General features: G+C 42.8%; 1 protein-coding gene across 14 annotated transcripts in view; it reads right to left on the reverse strand.

The window, feature by feature from the left end:
• Positions 1 to 21366, reverse strand: part of mycbp2 (MYC binding protein 2) — a 56955-nt gene that overhangs the window by 603 nt on the left and 34986 nt on the right. For 4 of the 14 annotated variants that reach the window (XM_041056895.1, XM_041056892.1, XM_041056893.1 and 1 more), the window contains 32 exons: positions 20982 to 21122; positions 17846 to 18070; positions 16650 to 16782; positions 16418 to 16543; positions 13519 to 13698; positions 9677 to 11314; positions 9408 to 9577; positions 9066 to 9313; positions 8787 to 8954; positions 7979 to 8148; positions 7681 to 7880; positions 7299 to 7448; positions 7045 to 7205; positions 6760 to 6916; positions 6388 to 6612; positions 6177 to 6242; positions 5522 to 5761; positions 5271 to 5360; positions 5101 to 5181; positions 4759 to 5025; positions 3593 to 3876; positions 3380 to 3476; positions 3111 to 3230; positions 2913 to 3014; positions 2695 to 2823; positions 2442 to 2574; positions 2186 to 2289; positions 1437 to 1625; positions 1227 to 1334; positions 758 to 967; positions 567 to 674; positions 132 to 297 (listed from right to left, as the gene is read on the reverse strand). In XM_041056895.1, the coding sequence (XP_040912829.1) occupies positions 132 to 297; positions 567 to 674; positions 758 to 967; positions 1227 to 1334; positions 1437 to 1625; positions 2186 to 2289; positions 2442 to 2574; positions 2695 to 2823; positions 2913 to 3014; positions 3111 to 3230; positions 3380 to 3476; positions 3593 to 3876; positions 4759 to 5025; positions 5101 to 5181; positions 5271 to 5360; positions 5522 to 5761; positions 6177 to 6242; positions 6388 to 6612; positions 6760 to 6916; positions 7045 to 7205; positions 7299 to 7448; positions 7681 to 7880; positions 7979 to 8148; positions 8787 to 8954; positions 9066 to 9313; positions 9408 to 9577; positions 9677 to 11314; positions 13519 to 13698; positions 16418 to 16543; positions 16650 to 16782; positions 17846 to 18070; positions 20982 to 21122 (6586 nt within the window). The remainder of the gene's footprint in view (positions 1 to 131; positions 298 to 566; positions 675 to 757; positions 968 to 1226; positions 1335 to 1436; positions 1626 to 2185; positions 2290 to 2441; positions 2575 to 2694; positions 2824 to 2912; positions 3015 to 3110; positions 3231 to 3379; positions 3477 to 3592; positions 3877 to 4758; positions 5026 to 5100; positions 5182 to 5270; positions 5361 to 5521; positions 5762 to 6176; positions 6243 to 6387; positions 6613 to 6759; positions 6917 to 7044; positions 7206 to 7298; positions 7449 to 7680; positions 7881 to 7978; positions 8149 to 8786; positions 8955 to 9065; positions 9314 to 9407; positions 9578 to 9676; positions 11315 to 13518; positions 13699 to 16417; positions 16544 to 16649; positions 16783 to 17845; positions 18071 to 20981; positions 21123 to 21366) is intronic. The other 10 variants (XM_041056897.1, XM_041056894.1, XM_041056890.1 and 7 more) reach the window with 10 other exon arrangements.

The raw sequence follows: 21366 nt of genomic DNA on the forward strand, positions 1-21366 counted from the left end.
GACAAGGATTATATCTCAACTTTTTTCTGTTACACTTCCCGAGCTCCAAGGTCTGAGTCTTTGTGTCAGTCATTATATGCCAAATATCAAAAAGATACCAGAAGAGTAAATTCAGTAGAATCAGTAAGTACCTGCAGGACAATGGGGTAGTTCCTCCTTGGGGACACTGGTCATCCTCTGGAAGTCGTCGTGGCAGGCGTTGCAGAAGTGCGTGGTGCCAAAGCAGAAGAAAACAGCTACCGAGCAGCAGTACCGGCATTTATACTCGAGGAAGTCTGTCCCATGCTTGGAGCACATCTGGCAACAGTAAAAAATGAAACGGGGTAGGCTCATATTTTGTTTTAAGAGTACAGACAAGCACCATTTCAAATGAATAGTTTAACATTTTTGAAAATAAATAAATAACAGCCAGTGACCAGTTAAAACCACAATCCGTCATTTATACACTTTACTTTTTATACAGAGTAAACAGAACAATTTTAACTTGTAAATAAGATAAAATGTTGAACTATTCACTGAAAGTGGTTATTGTTTAGGCGGGATCCTCACAGGTATCATTTACCCACCTGTGCCCTTGAGACATCTGAGCATGCTCCACAGATCAGCTCACTGGGGTCGTAGTCATCTCCCTGTCCAGCCTCAGCATCGCAGCGTGCCTCTCCACCAAAGTAGGCCTTGAAAAAGTGGACCCCATTAGTTTTTTACCCCCAAACAACATTTAAATTAAAATGTTTTGCATCTTTAGTTTATGTGGTACCTTCTTGCACTTGTAGCAGACATAGTATGCGTATCGGTTCATGGCAAAGCCTGCAGGGTCATTGTGGAAGCGTGCTCCTGGCGTAGTTATTGCCTCACTCTTATGCAGACCCTCATACTCCAGCCTCATCAGAGCCTTTCTCCTCACATCCTCATAAAGCTCCTTGATGGGGTCGAGCAGGTCCTTGATCACTGAGTGATTGATTTTGTTCTGCAGGCAAACCGTGAAACAAACAAACCAGTCAGCGTTCATAAAGGTAGTTCGGTTACTGTACAGCATATCACAAAGATGACAGCAAACAAAGCAGTCACAGTGTGCAGGAGAAGGCAGAACAGTAATCTGAGCTTTTTTAAAAATTCATTCAAACAAACAGAGCTCACTCAACTTTGAGGCGTAGGGGGAAACAGTTTTCAACCTCTTTGTTGCTAACTTAATCTCTTAAGTCAGTGGGGCTCAGGTAACAGCTTACCTTACAGATCGGACACAACATGAACCCAAACGTGATACGGGGCCCGAGCCAACGATTTTCAAGCACACGACGAGTACACTGAAGGTGGAACACATGAGTGCAGTCCAGCTGAGAACAGAACAGAGAGTCAAACATTAAATAAGGACAAATTTTTAATCCAGAACTGTAAATCTTACACCTGATGGACAAACAGTTATATTTAGAGCTTACCTGTACTGCAGGAGCAGCAGAGAGGGCTTCTGTGAAGCAGATCATACACATGTCATCTGCATCCTGCTTCAGACAGCCAGTGCTCTTGTCACAGCCATGCAGACATGGGAGGCAGCTCTCTTCATTCTTAACTCCTCCACAGGGGTGTCCACAAGGATGAGTCTTACTGCATGCCAGTTTAGCGTACTCCTACAGGAGAGCACATGAGAGAAACCGGTGAGGCTTAGGAACCACAGACTATTATTTTTGAGGCAATTAACAAAGTCAGGGGTCTCGAAGGAGGGGATGCTTCAGCTCTATCAGTGTGCTTGAATCATACTCATCATATCAAGTGTTATAAATATTCTACAACACTCAGCAAGACCTCAAACTCCACTTAAGAGGAAGACTCAAGTCACTTAAAACCAAAATCTATCTTGAAAAAATATAGTTATAATTAATTAATTAATTAAAATATAAATGCACGTAATGAACACAGAGAAAGGCACCTGTTTTTACAGAACAGATAGATGCCGGTTAATATAAAAGTATAATAATTTAGGTTTGTTATTAATGCTTTTGTGTATGTGTGTTTATGTTGTGTGTATTTTGTGTAACAAAAACTAAAATACATATATTTTTAGATTATTTTTAGAGCTTCAACTTCTCTGTCAAAACAACAGTTTTAGCAAATACAACAAAGTCTACCATGAAGAAATCCAGATAAGTTAAGTGGTTAAGTTTTCTTGTTCACAGTTGATGTTAAGTACCTGGCAGTCTGGGTCAGAGCAGACGCTGCCCACTGCAGACAGCTCTGTGCCATTCCTCGTACCACAGAACCTGCAGGCATCAGAGCTGCTGGAGGCTGGTTTACCTGCAAATAATATTAAGATTTGTCAAACTAGGCTTACATATGTTGCAGTGAAAAAAATCTGGAGGTACAAAGGTTTGAAACAAAATCATTTTTTAATATAATGTTAATTAATTAATTTGATTTGACACTGATACGCTCTGTTTCTATGTCACCTGTGTGCTCTCTGAACTCCACCATAGCTTTCATAGTCTTTGAGTCAGCCAGAGCCATGAGCCAGAAGAGCTTGGTCCTCCCACAGCCTTCATGGAGATCCACCTTTATGGCCTCCTCTTCCTCCTTGAACACCTGAAAGCAGTCATAAAAATAAGACTTAACATCAAAGTGTGTTTTTTTCCCCCCCACATTCCTTCTATAAACTTTTTTTTTTTCACGTTATTCATATGCAGGTAAATGACTAAAACTAACCTGTCTCTGGTGAGAGCGTGTGCGTCGGTGGAGGTGGAGGAAGCGGTCGCAGTCAGTGCAGAGGTTGCCACACATGTTACACAGTATGATGGCTGCTGTCTCACCGTCATCGTGGTTGTCGCACATGGGCTGTGAAGCAGAAGCAGAGGATGTTACTTAATTATGCTTCTGATTACATTTCAGTTATTTTCACACAGTGCAGCTCTTTTCATTCTCACCATCTGCTTCTGCTGTCCATCTTTGCCCATCCAGCGGCCAGAGGACAGCCTGTCTACATGGTCCTGGTCTAGCACACACAGTGACGCCAATGCCAGCCACAGCTATAATTCATAAAAGGAAATTATATATGATTACTTAATTTCCTGTGTTATCAATCATAGATACATGCTCTCATATGATGAAATAGGTATCCATACCCTTGTGGTGGCGATACAGCGTACAGGGGACCGATGCTCCTCCTCCATTTTCGTCAGGGCTATAATGGTCTCAGCTATTGCATTTTTGGTGACTCTGGACCAAGCATCTGAAAGGTGGCCCTAAAAATAGCACACAACTATCTTAGAAGTGCTTTTTTTTCAGTGCAACTGAGTTAAGAAAATACAAAATCCACAACTAAGACAATGAATGTGATTACATGAGTAGAGCAGGTGGTTAAAAGGAGGGATCAATAAAAACTGGAACTTACAGCTGCCATGTCTTTCACCAGCTTTATGATGATCTCTGCAATCTGAGGAGGAGTGGAGCCTTTCATCCACCAGTGGCTCTCCCCTCTGCGGATGTAGCTGGACAGAACAGGACGAGGCAACATGCATAAAAATCTACACATTTTTGTAGATTTGTGTTGTCCTGAATCTCATAAATTACATACTTCTGAGTATCCCAATAAGCCGAAGCTCACCTGGAGTTGAAGATCATGGGCAGCGTCACAGTGGTGACCCCTTTGCCAGCAGCCATGCCAGCTGTGCCTGAGATGGTGGTGCCTTTGGCTTTCAGCTGCACAGTGAGGGCTTTTGCGATGCAGCCCAGGAACATGTCAAGGATGCCGAGCTTGTTCCAGTCACCCTTCTCTGTGGAGTGGATGATATCACTGATGTCTGCTGGTGGCAGAGCCTTCACCCCAATGATGCTGGCAAGTCGCACTGGTGTCACCTCTGGAAGGACGCGTCTTAGCAAAGACGTCACCTGAGAAGAGGCAAGATCAGAAAGCAAACCATAACTTTTAATTAGTAAAGTGTCAAAGGGTATGCATCGAAACGTACAGACAGAAAAAAATCCTCATAAAACACATTCTTTGAAAGTATGTGTCATGCCTACACACTAACTCAACAACCACAAATTTATTTAAATGGACAAAGATTTGATCACAGCTGCATTTTTTTTTGTTTACCACACTAGACTCTGACATGCTCCATAATGCCCAATGTCACTCTTTTCATCAATGCTGATTTAAAAAAACCCTCGCATGTCACAGCTAAAACAGATTAAACATATTAGCATCCATATTAGAAGTCTATACAAACTAACAGATGAAAACCCAAGCAGTAAAATCTCCCATCGTGTGACAACATCATTAATTTGATGACACATAATCAACATTTGTTAGGGCTTAACATCCTTTGCCATGTGTAAATCAAAGATCAAATCAGTGTCGCATGCTAAAGGTATCCTACAGAGCTTTTGACCACTAGCAGGTCTTAGGTGCAATATTTTGTCTGTGTCTGATGTGAATAAGGAAATAACACACATTCCTGCTGCCTGCTGTTCCGCTGATTGACAGTTGGTGGCAGCGATGTGCCAAGAAACACGGCACAGGGGCAGGAAAAATGAAGGTTATAAGAGGACTGCCAGTTATTAAGCATAGGCGTTAAACAATGCAGGTTTCATAACAAAATCAGCTTAGCAAATTTTTAATGAGAAAGAAATGCACTCAACATAAAATGAGTTTTGGTGAGAAACAGTGTATGTAAACATTAATTTGTCTGTTTACAAGAAAATGCCACATGTTACCTTCAAACACCAAACTGCACATGAATTAACCTCTCGTGTGTGTGTGTCCTTGCCCACCTGTCTTTGTACTCGAGGAGAAGCCGTGTGAAGGAGAGAAAAGAGGTCTTGCATGAGTGTTAGCTGCTGAGCGAGGTACTGGCGGCCCACGTTGGAGCCACTCAGAGCCAGGACCATGGACAGGAGCTCAAAGCAGTAGGCGTCTGAGGAGGCGTCATCATCACTGGGTTGGGAGTTGGCGTTCTCTTTGCTGGAAATAGCGTGCTCCCACTCCTCCCTCACACGGGTGGCCTCCATACGGATGGCCTGGACGATGTGGGCGCACACCTGGAATTGAGTACACGTTAGATTAGAGAGCTGAGATTACAGTATTTCATCCTACTGAATGGACTGATTATTTACCTGTTTCTGCAGGTTGGTCAGTTTGCTCCTGCTGAAAATGATTCCCACCATGTGCTCTTTAAGGTCTGCATCAGATGGTACCTGTTCAGAAAAATACAGAGAATAAAACATTTGATGAAAGGTCACTAAATGTGCAAGTCAGTTACACAGGTCGGTTAAATTATGCAGACCTTGTCTTCTCCCTCTGGTGATGAAAGCAGGGTTTTCTCCTCCTGTTCTGGAGTCGGCTCTGCATCTCCACAGATCAGTTTTCCAAAGACCTAAATATACAAATTCAAGTAGTAACTGTAAAGTTTTCAAGAATCTCAAACTATTTGCGGCAAAAATCTGCAAAACATAAAGGTTTCAAGCAGGCAGTACAGTTTGGTTATAGAAAAATAACATGTCAGGTGATTTTATGGCTGAAGCAGTTAAGACCAACCTGAGACGTAATGAGGCGGAAAACTCGGAGGGTCTCGGCCTCGCAGTTCTTTTGCTGGGCCATGCTGGCTGAGATCTGTCCAGGAATCTTGATGCTCTCACCCTCTTTCCAACCGAGGATCTTCACCTGGCGCACCCTCAGGGTGTTTTCAGGACCTTTCAGTTCCACCTTGATCACATGATGATCTCCTCCAGGAAGCTCACTGGTGACCCAGCCCATGTGACGCGAGTCAAGGTCAACCTGGGATGAAAAGGCATAAGGGTATTCATAGAGCTCAGTCACATGTGCATGTCAGTCTGTAGTGTATTAACCACAGTGCACCTTATAAAAACAACCCTCTAATTTAATTCTCTACTGTTTCTACATCACTTGATTGAAAGGGAGTCGATACAATTTTGAAGTGGAGGAAGTAAGTGATCAGTATATATAGCTATATATAGCACAGCAGAAAAGAGATGCCTCAGGTCAGATATTTTCGTGTTTTGAAAATAGCTTTGATCTCAGTGATACAGATTTGGCTGCACTTCAAACACTCAAGCTTTAAACACACTCTCTAAACTTTAACAGCATTCACTAAAGAACAAATTGTACTAGTTATAGTCAATTCACATGTTCTTAACTCACTTATTGTGAAGCCAAAAAAAACTGACCATACCTGTTTAATTCTGCAGAGGTCTTCTATTGCTTTTCCACACAGAAATGTCACTGATGTGACTTTGTTCTGTGGAGAAAAAATAATAATTCAATGAAATCCATTAGAAAATCCATTAAATACATTATCATCATCAATTCTACTGTGGCTGTAATTTCGCATTTGTAGTATAACAGTTAGTTTATTACCCCCAAACACTTCAGTGCTCCCTTACCCCAATGTCTCTGGAGTTGTCCACATGAACAGTCACAGAGGAGGCGTTTATGCCTTTCACACAGCTGATGGTGATGCTCTTGGTTTTGTTCTTGTCCTCATCTCCAGATTCCCAGAAGGTCTCTGTGGAACCGTCTGTTAGGCTGCCAATCATGGCAGGACGACTGGACGTCTTGATGTCCACTACACTGGTCAGATCCTTCAGACAGGTCACCACGCAGAGATCCTATCAGCACACACAGACACGTTGGCACAAAGTCAGTGCAGGACAGATATATAACAATGAGACGTTAACTGCTGGTTCAATCTCTTGACCAACAGAAGATCGATATGATGTATAATTAAGTAAGTGAAATCGTGGCTGTTTTCTTGCCTGGCTCATTGCTTCGTAGCCTGACTGCACACTGATGTTGAAGCTCTCCTCGCTGTCTCCATCATCCGATTTGGACAAAATGTTGTTGATGTGATGGAAAACGTTGCTCTGGTGGAGGAACTGGTGGTCCGACTGCTTGAACTTGAGACTCCAGCACCTGAGAGAACCAGTTACAAAGATTTACATTCTGATACAATGGAAGTTCAAACTGGCAAAAAATACAAAGGAGGCAGTGACAGTAACGATCGTGAAGTAATGTGTTGCTAGTAAAGTGGCATATCCTACCTGAGTGCCATCTGCTGAAGTGAGCTGCCGCTAGGAAGTGACATCATGAGGTCGGAGATGGTCTGAAGCAGGCGGTGGAAAGTGTGAGGCAGAGGATGAGCTGCCTCCCCGGCGATAACAATATCGGACAGAGGATGTTCACAAACGCCAAGGTCTCTTTCCTGTAGGGAACGTGGAGATATTCATAATCAGAAGATGCAACGACAAAGCAAAAGTATTCAGGCCTCTGTTTTGACTTTTTAACCACTCATTACCTGTTCCACATTTTCTTTGTTCCCCTTGTTCTCATCATCCTCCTCATCCTCTGGTTCAAAGGGCGACGGAGTGAGAGATGCTACAAAATGCCAAAGGATGTCGTGCAGAGACGTGGTCTGGATCACATTGCACAGCAGCCAGTTGAATGCCTGACAGGGACACCAAGAGTAAATCACGCTAATTAGTCTTATTACTGCCTAGAGACAAAACTAGAGTCAAATTAAAATATATTAGCTAATTTATTACACAAATCTAATTGATTCAATCATAATATCCGGCCAACAAATTGCCTATAACCCTGAGTCACAGTAGTATAATAAGCAATAATTAAAGAATGATTCTCTGAGATTGAGACAGATATTGCAGCCTAGACGTCTGTACCTCCATGGCAAACACTCTGCAGGCAGACTTCCTCAGTGCATGCCTCATGGCCACCTCCAGGCCCTCCAAGTCATGGTGCTGGATAACGAAAGCCAAAACAGGCCACTGGAAGTTCCTCTCCCCCTTGCTGAGGGAGCCGTGGGCCGAGATCAGTCGCGAGAGCTCTGGAGACGGGTGCCTCAGCAGGGAGGAGCCCACCTCTGAATAGGGGACAGAGCACGTCAATGTAACAGATGATGCCGTAACTCATTTAACCCTCAGTATAATAAATCATTTCTTAAAAGTTACATGTGATTACCTGCATCACCACTGTGGACCCTGCGTCTGGGCACAGCTTTGACCCGGGCTGGAGAGGGTGAGTGTTGCTTGTCATACTCAGACGCTACCACCGAGTAAGACCTCTGAAACACTGTACGCTTAGCCGTGTCGCTGTCTGTAATTGGACTGGTCTCAAGACTAAAAGAAAGCCCATAAACACAAAAAGATATATATACTGTTTAACCTCAAATTAAAATATAATTGAAGACATCAAAATCCTTTCTGACTTTTAATTTAAAGTGTCTTTCTTTAACAAAACATTGTGTGTTCCTATTCAGCAACTGTTGAGGGTGTGAGGAGGAGATGGATGGACGTACAGATGTGAACAGCCGTTGGCAGTAATTTAATAAATAAACATTAAAAAGATACAGTTTTCTTTGATTTGACTTAATTAGCCCTTCACAGAAAAAGAGGCAGCCTGGCTCTTTTGTACTGTGAAAAATGAGGGTGGTCATGATAAAGAGGCGTCGCAATTTTCTGAACAATATGCAAGTGTGCTTGCTGTCAGATTGTATAGGGTGCAGGGAGGAGAGAGGACGGCAGAGAGGATGGTGTATATCTGCATGAATCTGCATGAAATAAATGGCATTATCTGCTGGTCTGCTCTGAAGTTCCGTTCCACTATTCTGGGGAAAATAAAATGGAATATTTAAAGGGTTATTTAGTTCATAAACAGCAAAAGGTAGTGCTGTGCGAACACTGGTGAGCAAGGGCAGGAATTTACTCATTTTGTAAAAACACTAATAACGGAAAGCAAATACAGAAATAGCACAAGTAAGATGTTTTACCTGGGGGGCATTGATTTCATGTTGCTCTCAGGTTCCTCAAACACATTGGGGCAGGCGTCAGGTGTGACTGAAATATAGGGCGCAGGAACAGATGTGGAGCGTAAATACCTCATCTCATCTTGGAAGAGGTTATCATCTTGGTAGGCCCCAAAGTTCTCTGTGTGTTGCCTGGAGAATAAAAAGAGAGCGAGAGCGTCTCAAATCATTACAAAAACATGTCACTGTAAATTTTACTTATCTATAAAAGGAAACCTTATTATTAACTGAGCTGTTAACTACCTAGCTAGTGTCTGTAGGTAGAGACAGCCCATTTTATTGGGCAGTTCATCTGACACGCCCTCCTTGAGGCTGGGAAGCAGCTGAGAGTGCAGGGGCCGGGGAGGGTGGTGGCACAGCATGCTTGGCTCGGCAGCACTGCTGAGGGACAGCAGGAACAAAGCGTTTGCCCGAATCACCTGGTGGGCCTCCATTGTGGGCAGTGCCCTTGGGGTCTTCACTTGCAGAGGTTTCTTCCTTGACTGCTTTACCTGGCAAAGACCATGCAGATTGGGTTTGGTTCAAAAAGTCAGTGTGATGAAAAAAGCTGAAGGTGTTTCAATAAATTAGAGACTGTGGCTTTACCTTTTCCCTGGCAGCAGTCTGTTTCTCTCTCAGGTATTTTTCCCGACAGCGATCACAGACCAAGTACCAGGTGCTGCCTCCTATGCCTCCATCACCACAGTTGCCAGCCCAGCCACCACAGAAGTGGCCAATACTGTTGTAGCCCTGGCCTCCAGCATAGCGTCCACACCCTGCCACAGAAATACAAAGGTGTTGTTAAAAGCACAGCACACATTTTTAAATCTGTGCCAATTCAAACCATAACATACTAAGATTTCCTGAATTCTTACCTGGGTGAGCCTGTCTCATATGGTAGGTGACAGGGTAAGGATGAGATTCCCCACACAGCTCACAGATAGTGTCTTTCTCTGGTCCACCCATGGCGAGCTGTGCCATCTCTCCAAACAGATTCCCTCTTGGACGCACCTCTGCCTTCTCCCTTTTCTTCTTCTCCTTCTTTGCCTTTTTACTGTCTTTCTCATGTTCCTTCTTTTTTAAGATGGCACTGGACCCCGGACTGGGGAAGATCATGTTCTGAGTTGCTGCCTTGATGGTGGCCATTGATATGTCCTCCCAAAATGCCACCAAATGTTGTAATGTCAATGGCAAGATTGACTTTGCCCTCATGGAGGGATGAGAGGTCATCTCATAGGAAATGGCCTCTCCTTTCCCGTCTTCACACTTCTCTGGCAACGGAGGTTCCTTCAGCATGGACAGTACCTTGTTTTTGTTGATGCTGCCCATTTTAGAGATGTCTGGGCCGTGTGGAGCAATATTAAACATGTTAAGTGCAGAGGAAATCTCTAAAGAGTGGCGGTTCTTTAACTTGCTTTCCTTCTCCTCAGCACCCTGTCCTCCCAAGGAACTGCGGATCGGGGCGTGCTCTTTGGTTAAGTCTGGGTTGAACTTGAGGAAGGAGGAGCAGGCCATGGCATCGTGGACAATCCCTTCATGCCAAAGGAATGCTGCAAACACTGCTCGCGCACATTCAGCCACGGAGGGTGACATGGCCTGTTTGGCGGGCTCTGTGATCCTTGATGTGCTCTCACCTTTAAAGAGAGGCCCAGACTTGTCCTTCTTAGGGCGCGTGTGTCGACTGGAGGTTTTGCGGCTGACTTTAGGTGAAGAGCGGCTCTCTAGTTCCTCTTTGACAGGGGCTTTGCCGATGCTAAAGTGCACCTTACATGAGCCTTCTTCAGCATTGCGGACCTCCGCATTCTCATCATTGGTGTCCTCGTTGGAGAGGAGAGCACTAGAGGTGCATACCTCCACTACTTCACTGTGGAGGTTCTCTTGGGTCACATGTGGAGAAAGAACACGGTTCTCAGCATTACTGATCACACCTTTATTTGGATCTTTAGGAGACAGTTTGGGTTTGGGGGAGGTAGATCGGCCTCTAAGAGGCTCTGTAAGTGGAACCTTCTTCTTTCTGAGTGTGTCCGGGTCCAGGGTGTATGAATCTGATTTGGATCTCTCTCTGGGAGGATCTAGCTGGGCTTTGGAGGAAGGACTAACTTTAGGTGGGAGGTTCTTGTCATGGTGGGTTGAAGATGAGTTCTGAGAGGAGGCGTTGGAGGGACTCGACCTCCCTGAGGAGGATACACTTTTTTGTTTGGGAGAAGAAGAGCGAGAGCCAGGGTTTGGAGACTCAGCCCTGAGTCCTGAGGTTCTGCCATCAGCCTTTAGAGCCTGAAGAGTGTTGTGATTCGGCGAATGAGAGCGACTGTGAGAATCAGACCGCAGTTTGGCCGTGTCTGACCGCAGGATGAGGGCTTCACTGGCTGAGAGTCCACCCTCACCTGTCTTGACCCTGCCTTGCTCAGATGAGCGGGATCCCCGACTCTCCTGTTTGGGCAAGCGATTCTCCTGACGGTGTTTGGAGGCTGGGGACATGGGCCGTGCGCCGGACATCAGACTCCCTCGTTCACCTAAACGTTAATAATTCAAACACAGTTACACCACACAATACAGCATCATCAGTGATAAGACTTTAAGCATTTACTGTAACTCTATGTACAAAACTCAACATCTGAGAGAAAAAAAACATGTAATGTTAAAAAGATAAGGAAAAATGAAATGAAGGGCAGAAAGACAGATAACTTAAGTGTTATACCTTGTAAAGCAAATGACAACAGTGAGTGATTTTCTTAAAAACAGATTTTGGTGACTTCTACTTTAGCAACTGGGTGTTTCTCCCAGCTTGGTCTATCACCAGACAAATTCTGATATGAATGAGTAGAGCTAGTGGACCATGGAGGAGCTGATGAAAGGTGGATTCCAGCCCAGTTCTGGGACATCTCAAACAAATACTGGATCAAGTCTTGGTGTTGACCAGAAACCAGGCAATTAGTATAGTAACTGTAGTATAGTATCAGCTACTAACTTTGGTTTTTCCTTTTTATTATACTATTGTGTTTATAATACACAGTTTTGAAGGCCAGCACAAACATAAGATGCCCAAAATATAATTCACACGCACGTAGTATTTATGCTGAAATTATTATTCACAACAGAAGCTGCTGTGTTTTTCAGGAGTTCCTACCCACCCTCTGTTCAGTCTGTGGGAGGCATGCATGCTGTGATTACCCACCCTTTTGCCTTAGAGCGAGAGATGACAGAGCAGTACCATGCCCAGCCACGGACACACTGCTTTTGTGCACACGCTCACGAGAAGCGAGGCTGCGAGATGAACCATCTACAGCGGAAAAACAGTGGAGCAGGTAAACAAACAAGCCATGGAATGCAAGGAGGCCACCACAGAGAGAAAGAAAGAAAGAAAGAAAGAAAGCACAAAGAGGCAATGGGGTCAAGTCGAGAAGGCGAAGTTGAAAGAGGCAAAAGGACATCACGTTAAAGTGAGAGGACAATCAATAGATAGGTAGAGAAACTCATAGACATGAAGACAGAAACACTCAGGAGGAAAAGAAAAATTAGATTCTTAGAGGTGTCAAAGAGAAAAAAACTGTGCGCTATTTAGTAATTTGTGCTCTTGATTGAAGAGACAATATATTTTGTCTCCTTCCTTCAGGGCAGCAAACTTCTTTGGCACCCTGCATTCAGTTAGCCGGGAGTTTGGAGACAACAACGAAGAAGACATTTACGAGGAGCTTCAGAACCCTTTTGATAAATATCCTCAACATCAAAGTTTTTACGGTTTTTATATCCACGTATCTCCGTCCAAGATCAAAATAAAACAGCATTTAATTCATGTTATCCACAGTGAGAGAGTGAATGGTACATGTGGGACAAGATCGGTGGCATGAAGGAGAAAAGTTGCCAGTATGCTCAACAGAGAGAATAAATTATTTTTTTTCTCCATGACATCTCTATAAGAAACCAAGTAAAGAAAAACAAAACACAAATAGAAAGAAAGCAGCAATTCAGAAGATAGAAGGGAGAAAGAACGTTATAAAGACTGAAAACTTTACAGACAGATAAACAGGTATTTTGAATCCCACTGGAAGATAATTTATTTTAAATTGTGATATTTTTTAATTCGATTTATCCAGAAGATTATAGGTTAGGTGTAAAATCATTACTAATGTGAAATTTTGTTGTTTTAGGGGTTTATTGTAGGCTGGAAACAAACAAATATTCAGTTGTTAACGTGAAGTGAAGCCCTGGGCTGGCTGAGGCAGAAAATGAAACAAGGTGTTTATTGAGGATGGAAGACGCAGATCTAAGGTTAACGCAGCAATGAAGACGATGAAGAAGAGGTGGGAAAGGCACACTAAACAAGAAAGCAAGCAGCAAAAATAAGCAACTCAGCCTATTACCTCCGCATGTGGCAAAAAATATCACTCTTAACAAGATGTTAAGTCTAGTATCAAAGTTTAAAATCTTGTTTTCAAAAACAAGTGATATTACGTGTAAATGCATATTTTTTGAAGGCTGTGTCGCCTGACTTGTTTTTTGAACAAGATTTAAACATTGGATAATAGACTTGTTGCCTTGTTATGGATATTTCTGCACTGTAAAACATAACTGCACTGTTATGTGTCACACCTCACTGCAGCCCTCCCCAGGAAAAAAAAAACATAAAATAAAAAACAAATCCAGAAAACAAAAATCTGTGAGGAGAAGGAGCAACACCTGTTCAAGCAAGCGCTGTCAGAAAGCAGGACAGACTTACTCAGAAGCTGTGGTTGTGGCTGAGACAGTTGGGAGGGGGATTGTCCAAACACAAATGGGCTGTGGACAAGGGAGGAGGAGGAGGGAGGTTGGGCGGCTTGCTCAAATACAGAAGAGGAGGGAGCTGCTGAGAGGAAAGGCCCAGACTGAATGGAATTCAGTATGGCACTCAACCGGTCACCTGCAAACATGGAGACAGAGGAATGGGAAAAACTACAGCTTATACTATGGTTTGAGGTTTCCAAGGGGAGGGGGGGTCATTCACTGTTCTTTTTCTATCAATCAGGCATCCAGTCATCTCCCATATCACAACAGATGTGCGGAATGGGAGGAGCTATTATGGGCATCCAGGGTCATGGAGGTTAAAGTTCTGTTCATTTTCTGCAGAGTCAACATTAAGTGGCCAGCAACTGAAAGACTTCCAAGGCTCAGAATGGGAATGAAACTCTGCAGGTCCGTGTCAGGGATCTTTAGCGAGGCTAAAGATTACACCCTGTAAAAACCTGATAATATGATCATCTGTTTAAAAAATGTGTATCTCTGGATTCTTTGACACTTTCAGATGAATCCAGTTCCTATGATGTGGGGATTTTATTTGCATTTGAAAAAAACAGAGCATTCTTTAGTTCTGCGTAGTTAGCTCAGAGCAATGTCAGCCTTTGTGGTATTCGCCTTTTGACATACAAAACCAATGAAAAAAGGGGAACTTAAATTACAGAAATTCAGTTTAAATAATTAAATCAGATGGTCATAAAAAAAAGGTAAAAAACTGTTTAAAAAAAATCGAGAAAACTCCAGTGTTCCTATGCTGGAGAACACACTGTATATTTAACTGAAAACCTTCACAATGTTAAAAATCCTTCCAGAAGCAGCAGCTCCTCCCATTTCACAGCTCTATTTGGGGAAAAGATTTATTGAGCGAAGGGCAGATGGGGGTTTCTTCTTATGCCTTAATTTCAAGAATCACTTTGAGAAGAAAGCCTGCATGGCCACATCAGAAGATCCAAAGACATGTGCAGGGGGGAAAAATGGACCATTCTCCATAGTATACTGTATATTACGCTGACACTGCATCAGTCCTCATTCAAAACTTCTCACCACTTATCAGAGAAGTCTCCCAATCTCTTGACACAACTGTTGTTCAGTGACTAACCAGTTTTAACTACTACCAAGCCAGAAGGGAGAGGCTGCCTGGGTGAAGCAGAGATGGGGAAATCAACCACCATGGCTGAGAGACCTGTCAATAAGGCTGCTCTCCAACTTGCTCAAAGTGCTTTGCCACAGGATGGTGCGTCAAGCTGACCAGCCTGTTGGTAAGCCACTGATAACACAGTCTCACAGTACGTTGGATCCCTCCTACAGGTGACTAGTGCTTCAAACCTTCCATTAGAAGGTTGAGCAGAGGCTGTGACCTGTGCGTTGCAAAGGCCTGCTGCCTCCTGAGAGCTTAAACAAATTTTCAACATGCTTGTGGTAGTTCGATGTTTAGAGGGGTTCCTATTTAGTATACATACCGCCCTATTTTGGACTTGAGTGTGGGGTCTACAAACATAGTCTTTACCTCTCCCAAGTGTAACTACCATCGATAAGCAGACTGTGTGAGTAGCCATTCAGAGGGTGTTGCCTGTGTTAATGCCAGCCAGAATGACAGTGACATTAGTTGTCTATTTGTCATGTTAAAGCTACAGAAAAAGGAGCTCCTGAAATTTTAACATCTGCAGTCATACACAAGGCTAAACAGCATGTTAGCGTTCTGTGTAGCAAATGGATTCAGGTGTATTTCCATCAACCTTTAGACAGGTGTAAGACGCACAGAGATTTGCATTTTGCATGGTAAAAGCAAGTTAGAGGCAATCAGATTTGTGATCTGCCTAACCAAGACATATAGAGGTGGCTTAGTGTAATGTGGCTTTTATCCAGACACTTGAAATGCAAGTGTAAATGGGCCTTTAATCTTGCTATTTGCTACAGATAGCAAGAACTGTTATACCAAGGGACAATTCTATTGGTTGCACAACCATGGTTCTCTGATTAGCATGGCTAAGTGTCTCAACATATCGACCTCCTTTATCAAACAAAGAGAGGAAGAGAAACACCATTTGAAAGAAAAGTGACACAGCGTCAGCACAATATTCAGCCAGAGAGACAAACAAACGTGTTTGGAGCAAGCCGGTCCTTGATGCTGTAGCAAAATTGATGAGTTCACTCAGGTGACGTTCTCAGTACTCACCCTTACTCTGAAGAAAACAGTGGTTATGTAAATGATCAAATGTTTTCTATGAGACTAAATTAAGACAGCATAGGGTAAAGGGTGAAATAACAGAGACGTGTTCAGGGCCAGTTATCTGCGCTGGGCTAGCTCACAGCACCTAAAGTGACTAAACAAAGCCCACAGTCGTCCAAATGAGTGGAAGCACACTGACTGGCCCATGCTCACATACATATACATATGCCTGACATTGCAGAGATGTTAGGCATGAAATAACGACAGCAGGCACAATAAAAATCATGCATAAATTAAAAAAAAAAAAAGTCATGAAAGATCAGTGACAGATGATACCTGTGACTTTAAAGGGATTGACCGACCCAAACATCTACACCCAAAAGCTGTTCTAAGTAGCCTCACAACATGGACCCAATTATGCAACTAAAATGTGGTAATGTACAAAACTATTTGTGAGAAAAGTCTCAGTCAAAAGCATGGGAAGAAGTGAATAGTGAGTGAGAAGTGAGATAGAGGTGAGATATACATCAGTAATGCAAAAACATCACTTAAAATCTCTGACTAAACTTAAATGAACAGAGTGAATGTGATGATGTTAAAAGCAAAGTGTTAATATGCAGATTGAGGATATGTTTGCAAAGTTTTGTCTCTTAAAACCGTCTCCAGCTGTCCTCACCTTTGTTGTTGGAGATGCCATAGTCGAAGCCCTGTGCTCCGTTTGACGTTGCGGCTCTGTTAAAGGCCTGCACAGAGAAGGGGCTGGGTGGTGGGGTCTGGGCCCCATGCTCAAGCAATGCTTGTTCTGTAAGAGCAAAATAAATCATGTTATTTCACAGTATATCACATTTTGAGGATAAACAGTCTAGCTTATGAGCCATGTTACAAAGTAAGGTCAAGCTGTGGCTTACCGTCATCATGGCGAAGGTACTGGTTTCCCCCGCGGTCTCTGGCCAATGACCAGGCCTCTCCTTCATCACTCTCACAGAACTCAACCACACTGTTCTTATCCAGCTGCACCCAGGTCCCCTCTGAGTTGACCACCTGATACACAAACAACACTCTTTATCCGTACTCACACACACGGGACACTTGTCTCACACCTGCACTTACTACACTCTGTCTGGCTCTTGTCTATCAAAAATCAGTCACATTTTCCGTATCAAGCCCCGTCCATCCATGTTATTACTGCACAGACAAAACCGTGACACAAACCCTACTACAGCAGATCACTAACATGCAAACATTCAGTTCATTTGATTGACACATACAAAATCCACAGCAGTAGATCACATGAAACTGATTCTGTGTATCAGCAGACACTGCAGGACAAAACTGGTGCAGCTAAAATTAAAAAATAAATAAATAAATAAAAATTACTCTAAAAAAAGGGTAGCTTATTGAAAGGTAAAAGCAAGAGGTTGCTTTTTCTCAACTTCCTGAAATATTATCATTTTGGAAAAACACACACAAACACAAGTATTAGTATGTACCAGCTGCACCTCTCAGATCCAGACAGGGCATTCCAGTACAGGGTCAGAGAACAAACTATTGAACAGCATGACACACCACAGCAGCCAATGACAGGTCATGTCCAAAAGAGGGGAGGCTCCACTCATCACCAGGCCAAAGGCAGTTTGGAAAGCATATATAAAGTATATCAAAGTGCACTGACAGAACTGTTAAAAGTGTAAGAAAGATACAGTCAAGGCACAGAGAGGCTCCAGCATTTTGCGATCAGACTTCCCCTCGAAGTCTCAAGGCAGCTGAATATGACACCCTGAAACTGCAATGGATTTATAGGCAAACTGAAATTAGTAAGTCGGGAAGCACGCAAAAAATGTTACAGCCACAGGAGTTGATTAGACCTCAACAAGTGGAAAGATACAGAACACACACCCACACCCAGAAGCACCTGATGTATTATGCTTAGAAAGAGAGATTACATTCAAAAATTAATTTAGGAGAAAAAGGGAACTCTATTTTATGAGAATTAAGGCCAAAATCTATTAACATCAGCTATAGTGTATTACGTGATCTAAACAGACTGATTTATTCATCTCCAGCCACAAAAAAACACATTGCATTATTTGGGGTGAGTGCGTACCTCGCCTATGGCCTTGACCTTGTTGCCAAGTACTAACATTCCAATGGGGATACCCCTAAGGTTTGGACAGCTTCTGATGTTGTGACCAGAGGGGCCGGTCTTCACTACCTTATAAAGCCCCGGGCCGCCGCCCTGCCCTGCCCTGTTCTGCGCCCGAATGGGGGCCTCGTGGGAAGGGCAGCTGCTCACCTCCTTTACGCTCTCCTCCGATTGGCCCCTGACCTCCTGCAAGAGGTAAGAGCATGGATTAGAAGCAGGGCAACAGGCTGCAAAAATATGACAGACCAGGAGGAATTTCAGACAACTATGTCCTGAATTATTATAGTAAAAAGTCAGTGTTGGCAGTGTAACAGGGAGTCAAAAAGAGCATGTATGCTCAGCCAACCTTCCCTGTATAAATTAGGGTTACATTTTTAAAAAGTATGAAGATTAGGCCTTTGTCCAAGTGCAAACAAGTTTATTTCTCATTGCAAGAGATCATATATCAAGAGCAATGGGACATGCAAGATACTGTGTGGTCTGCAAGGTCTTAAAACAACAGTTTGCCATCTTGGAAAAAGACTGTCTTGCCAAAAGTTCTATGAGAAGACTGATAACACTCTCACATCTAAATACAAAGCTATAGCCAACAGCTGGTTAGCTTACCTTAGCATAAACACTGGAAACAGGGGGAAACGGTTAGCTCTTATTTTTTCAATCTTTCATTAAGTTATACAAAAAACAAGGCAGTTATGTGCTGGGCGCTACTCTTAGAATCAGTGTGATGTTTCAGCAGAAACTTTAGGAAGCAACTCAATAGTCCAGCACATACTCACTGTAAAACCACATCTTGCTGCTTTAACACTGTGGTTTTGTATTGATTAAACAAATTAGATATAATGCATTAATTAGTAAGCTTTAGATAGTGATGTGCTCAATTTGTCACTTTGGGACAGAGCCAGACTTAGCTGTCTCTCCCTGCTTCCAGTTTTTATGCTAGAGGAGTTGTATTATTCTTCTCATTTAACTCCTGGAAAAGAGCAAAGAAGCATATTGCCCAAAATGCTGAACTATTCCTTTAAAAACAATTTTAAGCAGTCATGTCCCTCTCAGAGGAGATACTCTTATAGTCTACTAGATAGACCATGAAATGTATAACTGTAAACTTACATACACTTCCATCCTCAACAGCAGTAAGTCATATTCAAAAACTAAATGTTTAGTTTTGAGTATTATGTACTGTCTGTAAATGTTAAAAGTTTCTATATAATTGAATATTGAGCAACTCGCAGTACATACAACATAAGAATTCAATATTCCATTCAACACTGAATGCCATTTTAATTACCAACAGACAATGGGCCTACTCAAATTAAGTAGGATGTTCACTAATTTTCATACAATCTAAAGGGAGGCATGCTATGACACACGAAGATACAGGACTATATTTGACAAGCTTTTCAAACAAGACCTCATGCAACAGACTGGACATTAGTACCTTCAACCCCATGCAACATACAAGCATAAAGAATAATTACTCAAAAATCCCATATGTGAATACAGCAGTAGTTTATAAAAGTAGGAGTTGCTGACATACTGTATCGTCACTGTACACACAACCATGCAACAGTGGTTCGACCTCTTGTGCCTGATTAACACTGGGAAAACTACAAAGTCACAGAGGGTTCAAGAGGACAAGTAGAACAACAGATAGATGATAAGCTATGGGGCAGTCAAGCTATTTGTCCTTCCTTCATACAACTCACCTGTGGTGGGAATATAGTTAAGGGGGTCCATGACAAAAAGCCGATATCCCTGACTCCTTGGCTAGCGTTAAAGACATTCTGAGCAACAGATCGTGAAACAGTCAAGAAACAGTAGATGACCCAAGAAAGGAGAGAAAACAGGATGGGGGAAGGTGCTCGTGTATTTTTTTGGAAGAAAAAATATGTTTTGGCCTGGCTCTTCTGGAATTTCCAGGATCAGGGGTTATTTGAGAAGGTGAAGAAGAGAGGACAGAATCTGAGTGGCATCAGACAGGCTGGTTAGTCGTGGAGCACTGATAAAAGGGGCCATAAGGAACTGCAAGTACAGGCACAGCCTGTCACTTTACAATAAAAGTAGAGTCAAATGCATTAAAAATAAACCCAGTTGCAAGGGCAAAAGAAGAATTGAAAAGCTCAATCCAATAACCACACGGTCATTAATTCCGAATCCATGACCAAATGAAATACATATAAAAGAAAGAAACTTCCAAAAAAATTCCCCATTTGGATGATGTAGTGTGTCATGCTGTTCAGACAGAGACCTTACACAGAAGCCTCTTAGCACCTAAAGCATCCCAATGCAAAGGTGGAATTGTGGAGAAATAGAGGTACAATTTCCCATTGAAACTTCTTGTGAACCACTGATTGCTTCATGACAGAAAACCACCTAGATATTAACATCTCGTCTTTCTGATACTTTCCTGTTACTGCAATATTCATGTCTTAGATCATACCCGGTCACATTCCGTATTTGATTCTGTTGCATATAATAATAATGGCGGTTTTTGTGGCATGGAGCAAAATGCGAGAGAAAACCTTGTTAGCACATGCTGCAGTGTGCGACTTTTCATGAACTGTGCGTGAGAGGCAATGAAGAAAATAAGACTGAACAGTGCAGACTAACAAACTTCACCACGGGATGAAATTGCTCCTTTACTACCTTTTACCTTGTATGTCAATTCCTGCATTGGGGCTCACTTCAATGCACTAAAAATACACTCCCTTGGCACATGAGCATTTACAAGTGTTGTGTCCAATTAAACACAATGGTCACATAATGGTAAACTTCTTGCCTTCAAACATGAGTTAATGCATGCATGCTCCCAGCTGCTGTTCCGTTTGCACAGTGTGTTAGTCAAAGTTTCATACTCAGTTGCTTATATCAATGTTTCATGCAAGAGAACACCCAAGTAGTTATACTCTGATAAAGTTCAGTTTACCATGCTTTGAAGACATTTGGGGAGTGAGTGCCAAACACAAGTAAGTCCTTGAAAACCCATTATCTTTAAACAACAAAGATGATTTCTGAGCTTTTCCCCAAATGAACAGCACAGGAGCCTCTCTTATTGTTAAACTGAGTCAGACTACTCAGCAGGCCTTCTTCTACTTACGTCGGCTGGGACCAGTAGGCTCCTGCCCAGGTGCTGGTTAAAAGAGAGGCACCAGGCTTCAGTGTACCCATTCATGCTGGGAACATACTTCTTTACTGTTTCATCATTGAGCCTGAGCCACACACCATCATCATTGTGGATCTACGGGAAAACAAGCAACAGAGCAGAGCACAGCCATGCTGTCCTGTTACTATGGAAACAGGATGGGCAGCACCCTCACACACACACACACACACGCACCCTCGCACGCACACACAACACTCCTGAGGCTGCAGGAAAGTCAAATTAGAGGACTATAAGTTGAAGGTACAGCACAGTGTAAGTGATACAAATAGAAATATGCCCCTAGTGTTGCTATCAAAGGGAGTGAGTGGAAAATGTTGTT

Source organism: Toxotes jaculatrix, chromosome 15 (assembly GCF_017976425.1).
Source record: "Toxotes jaculatrix isolate fToxJac2 chromosome 15, fToxJac2.pri, whole genome shotgun sequence".
In the NCBI taxonomy this organism is placed as follows: domain Eukaryota; kingdom Metazoa; phylum Chordata; class Actinopteri; family Toxotidae; genus Toxotes; species Toxotes jaculatrix.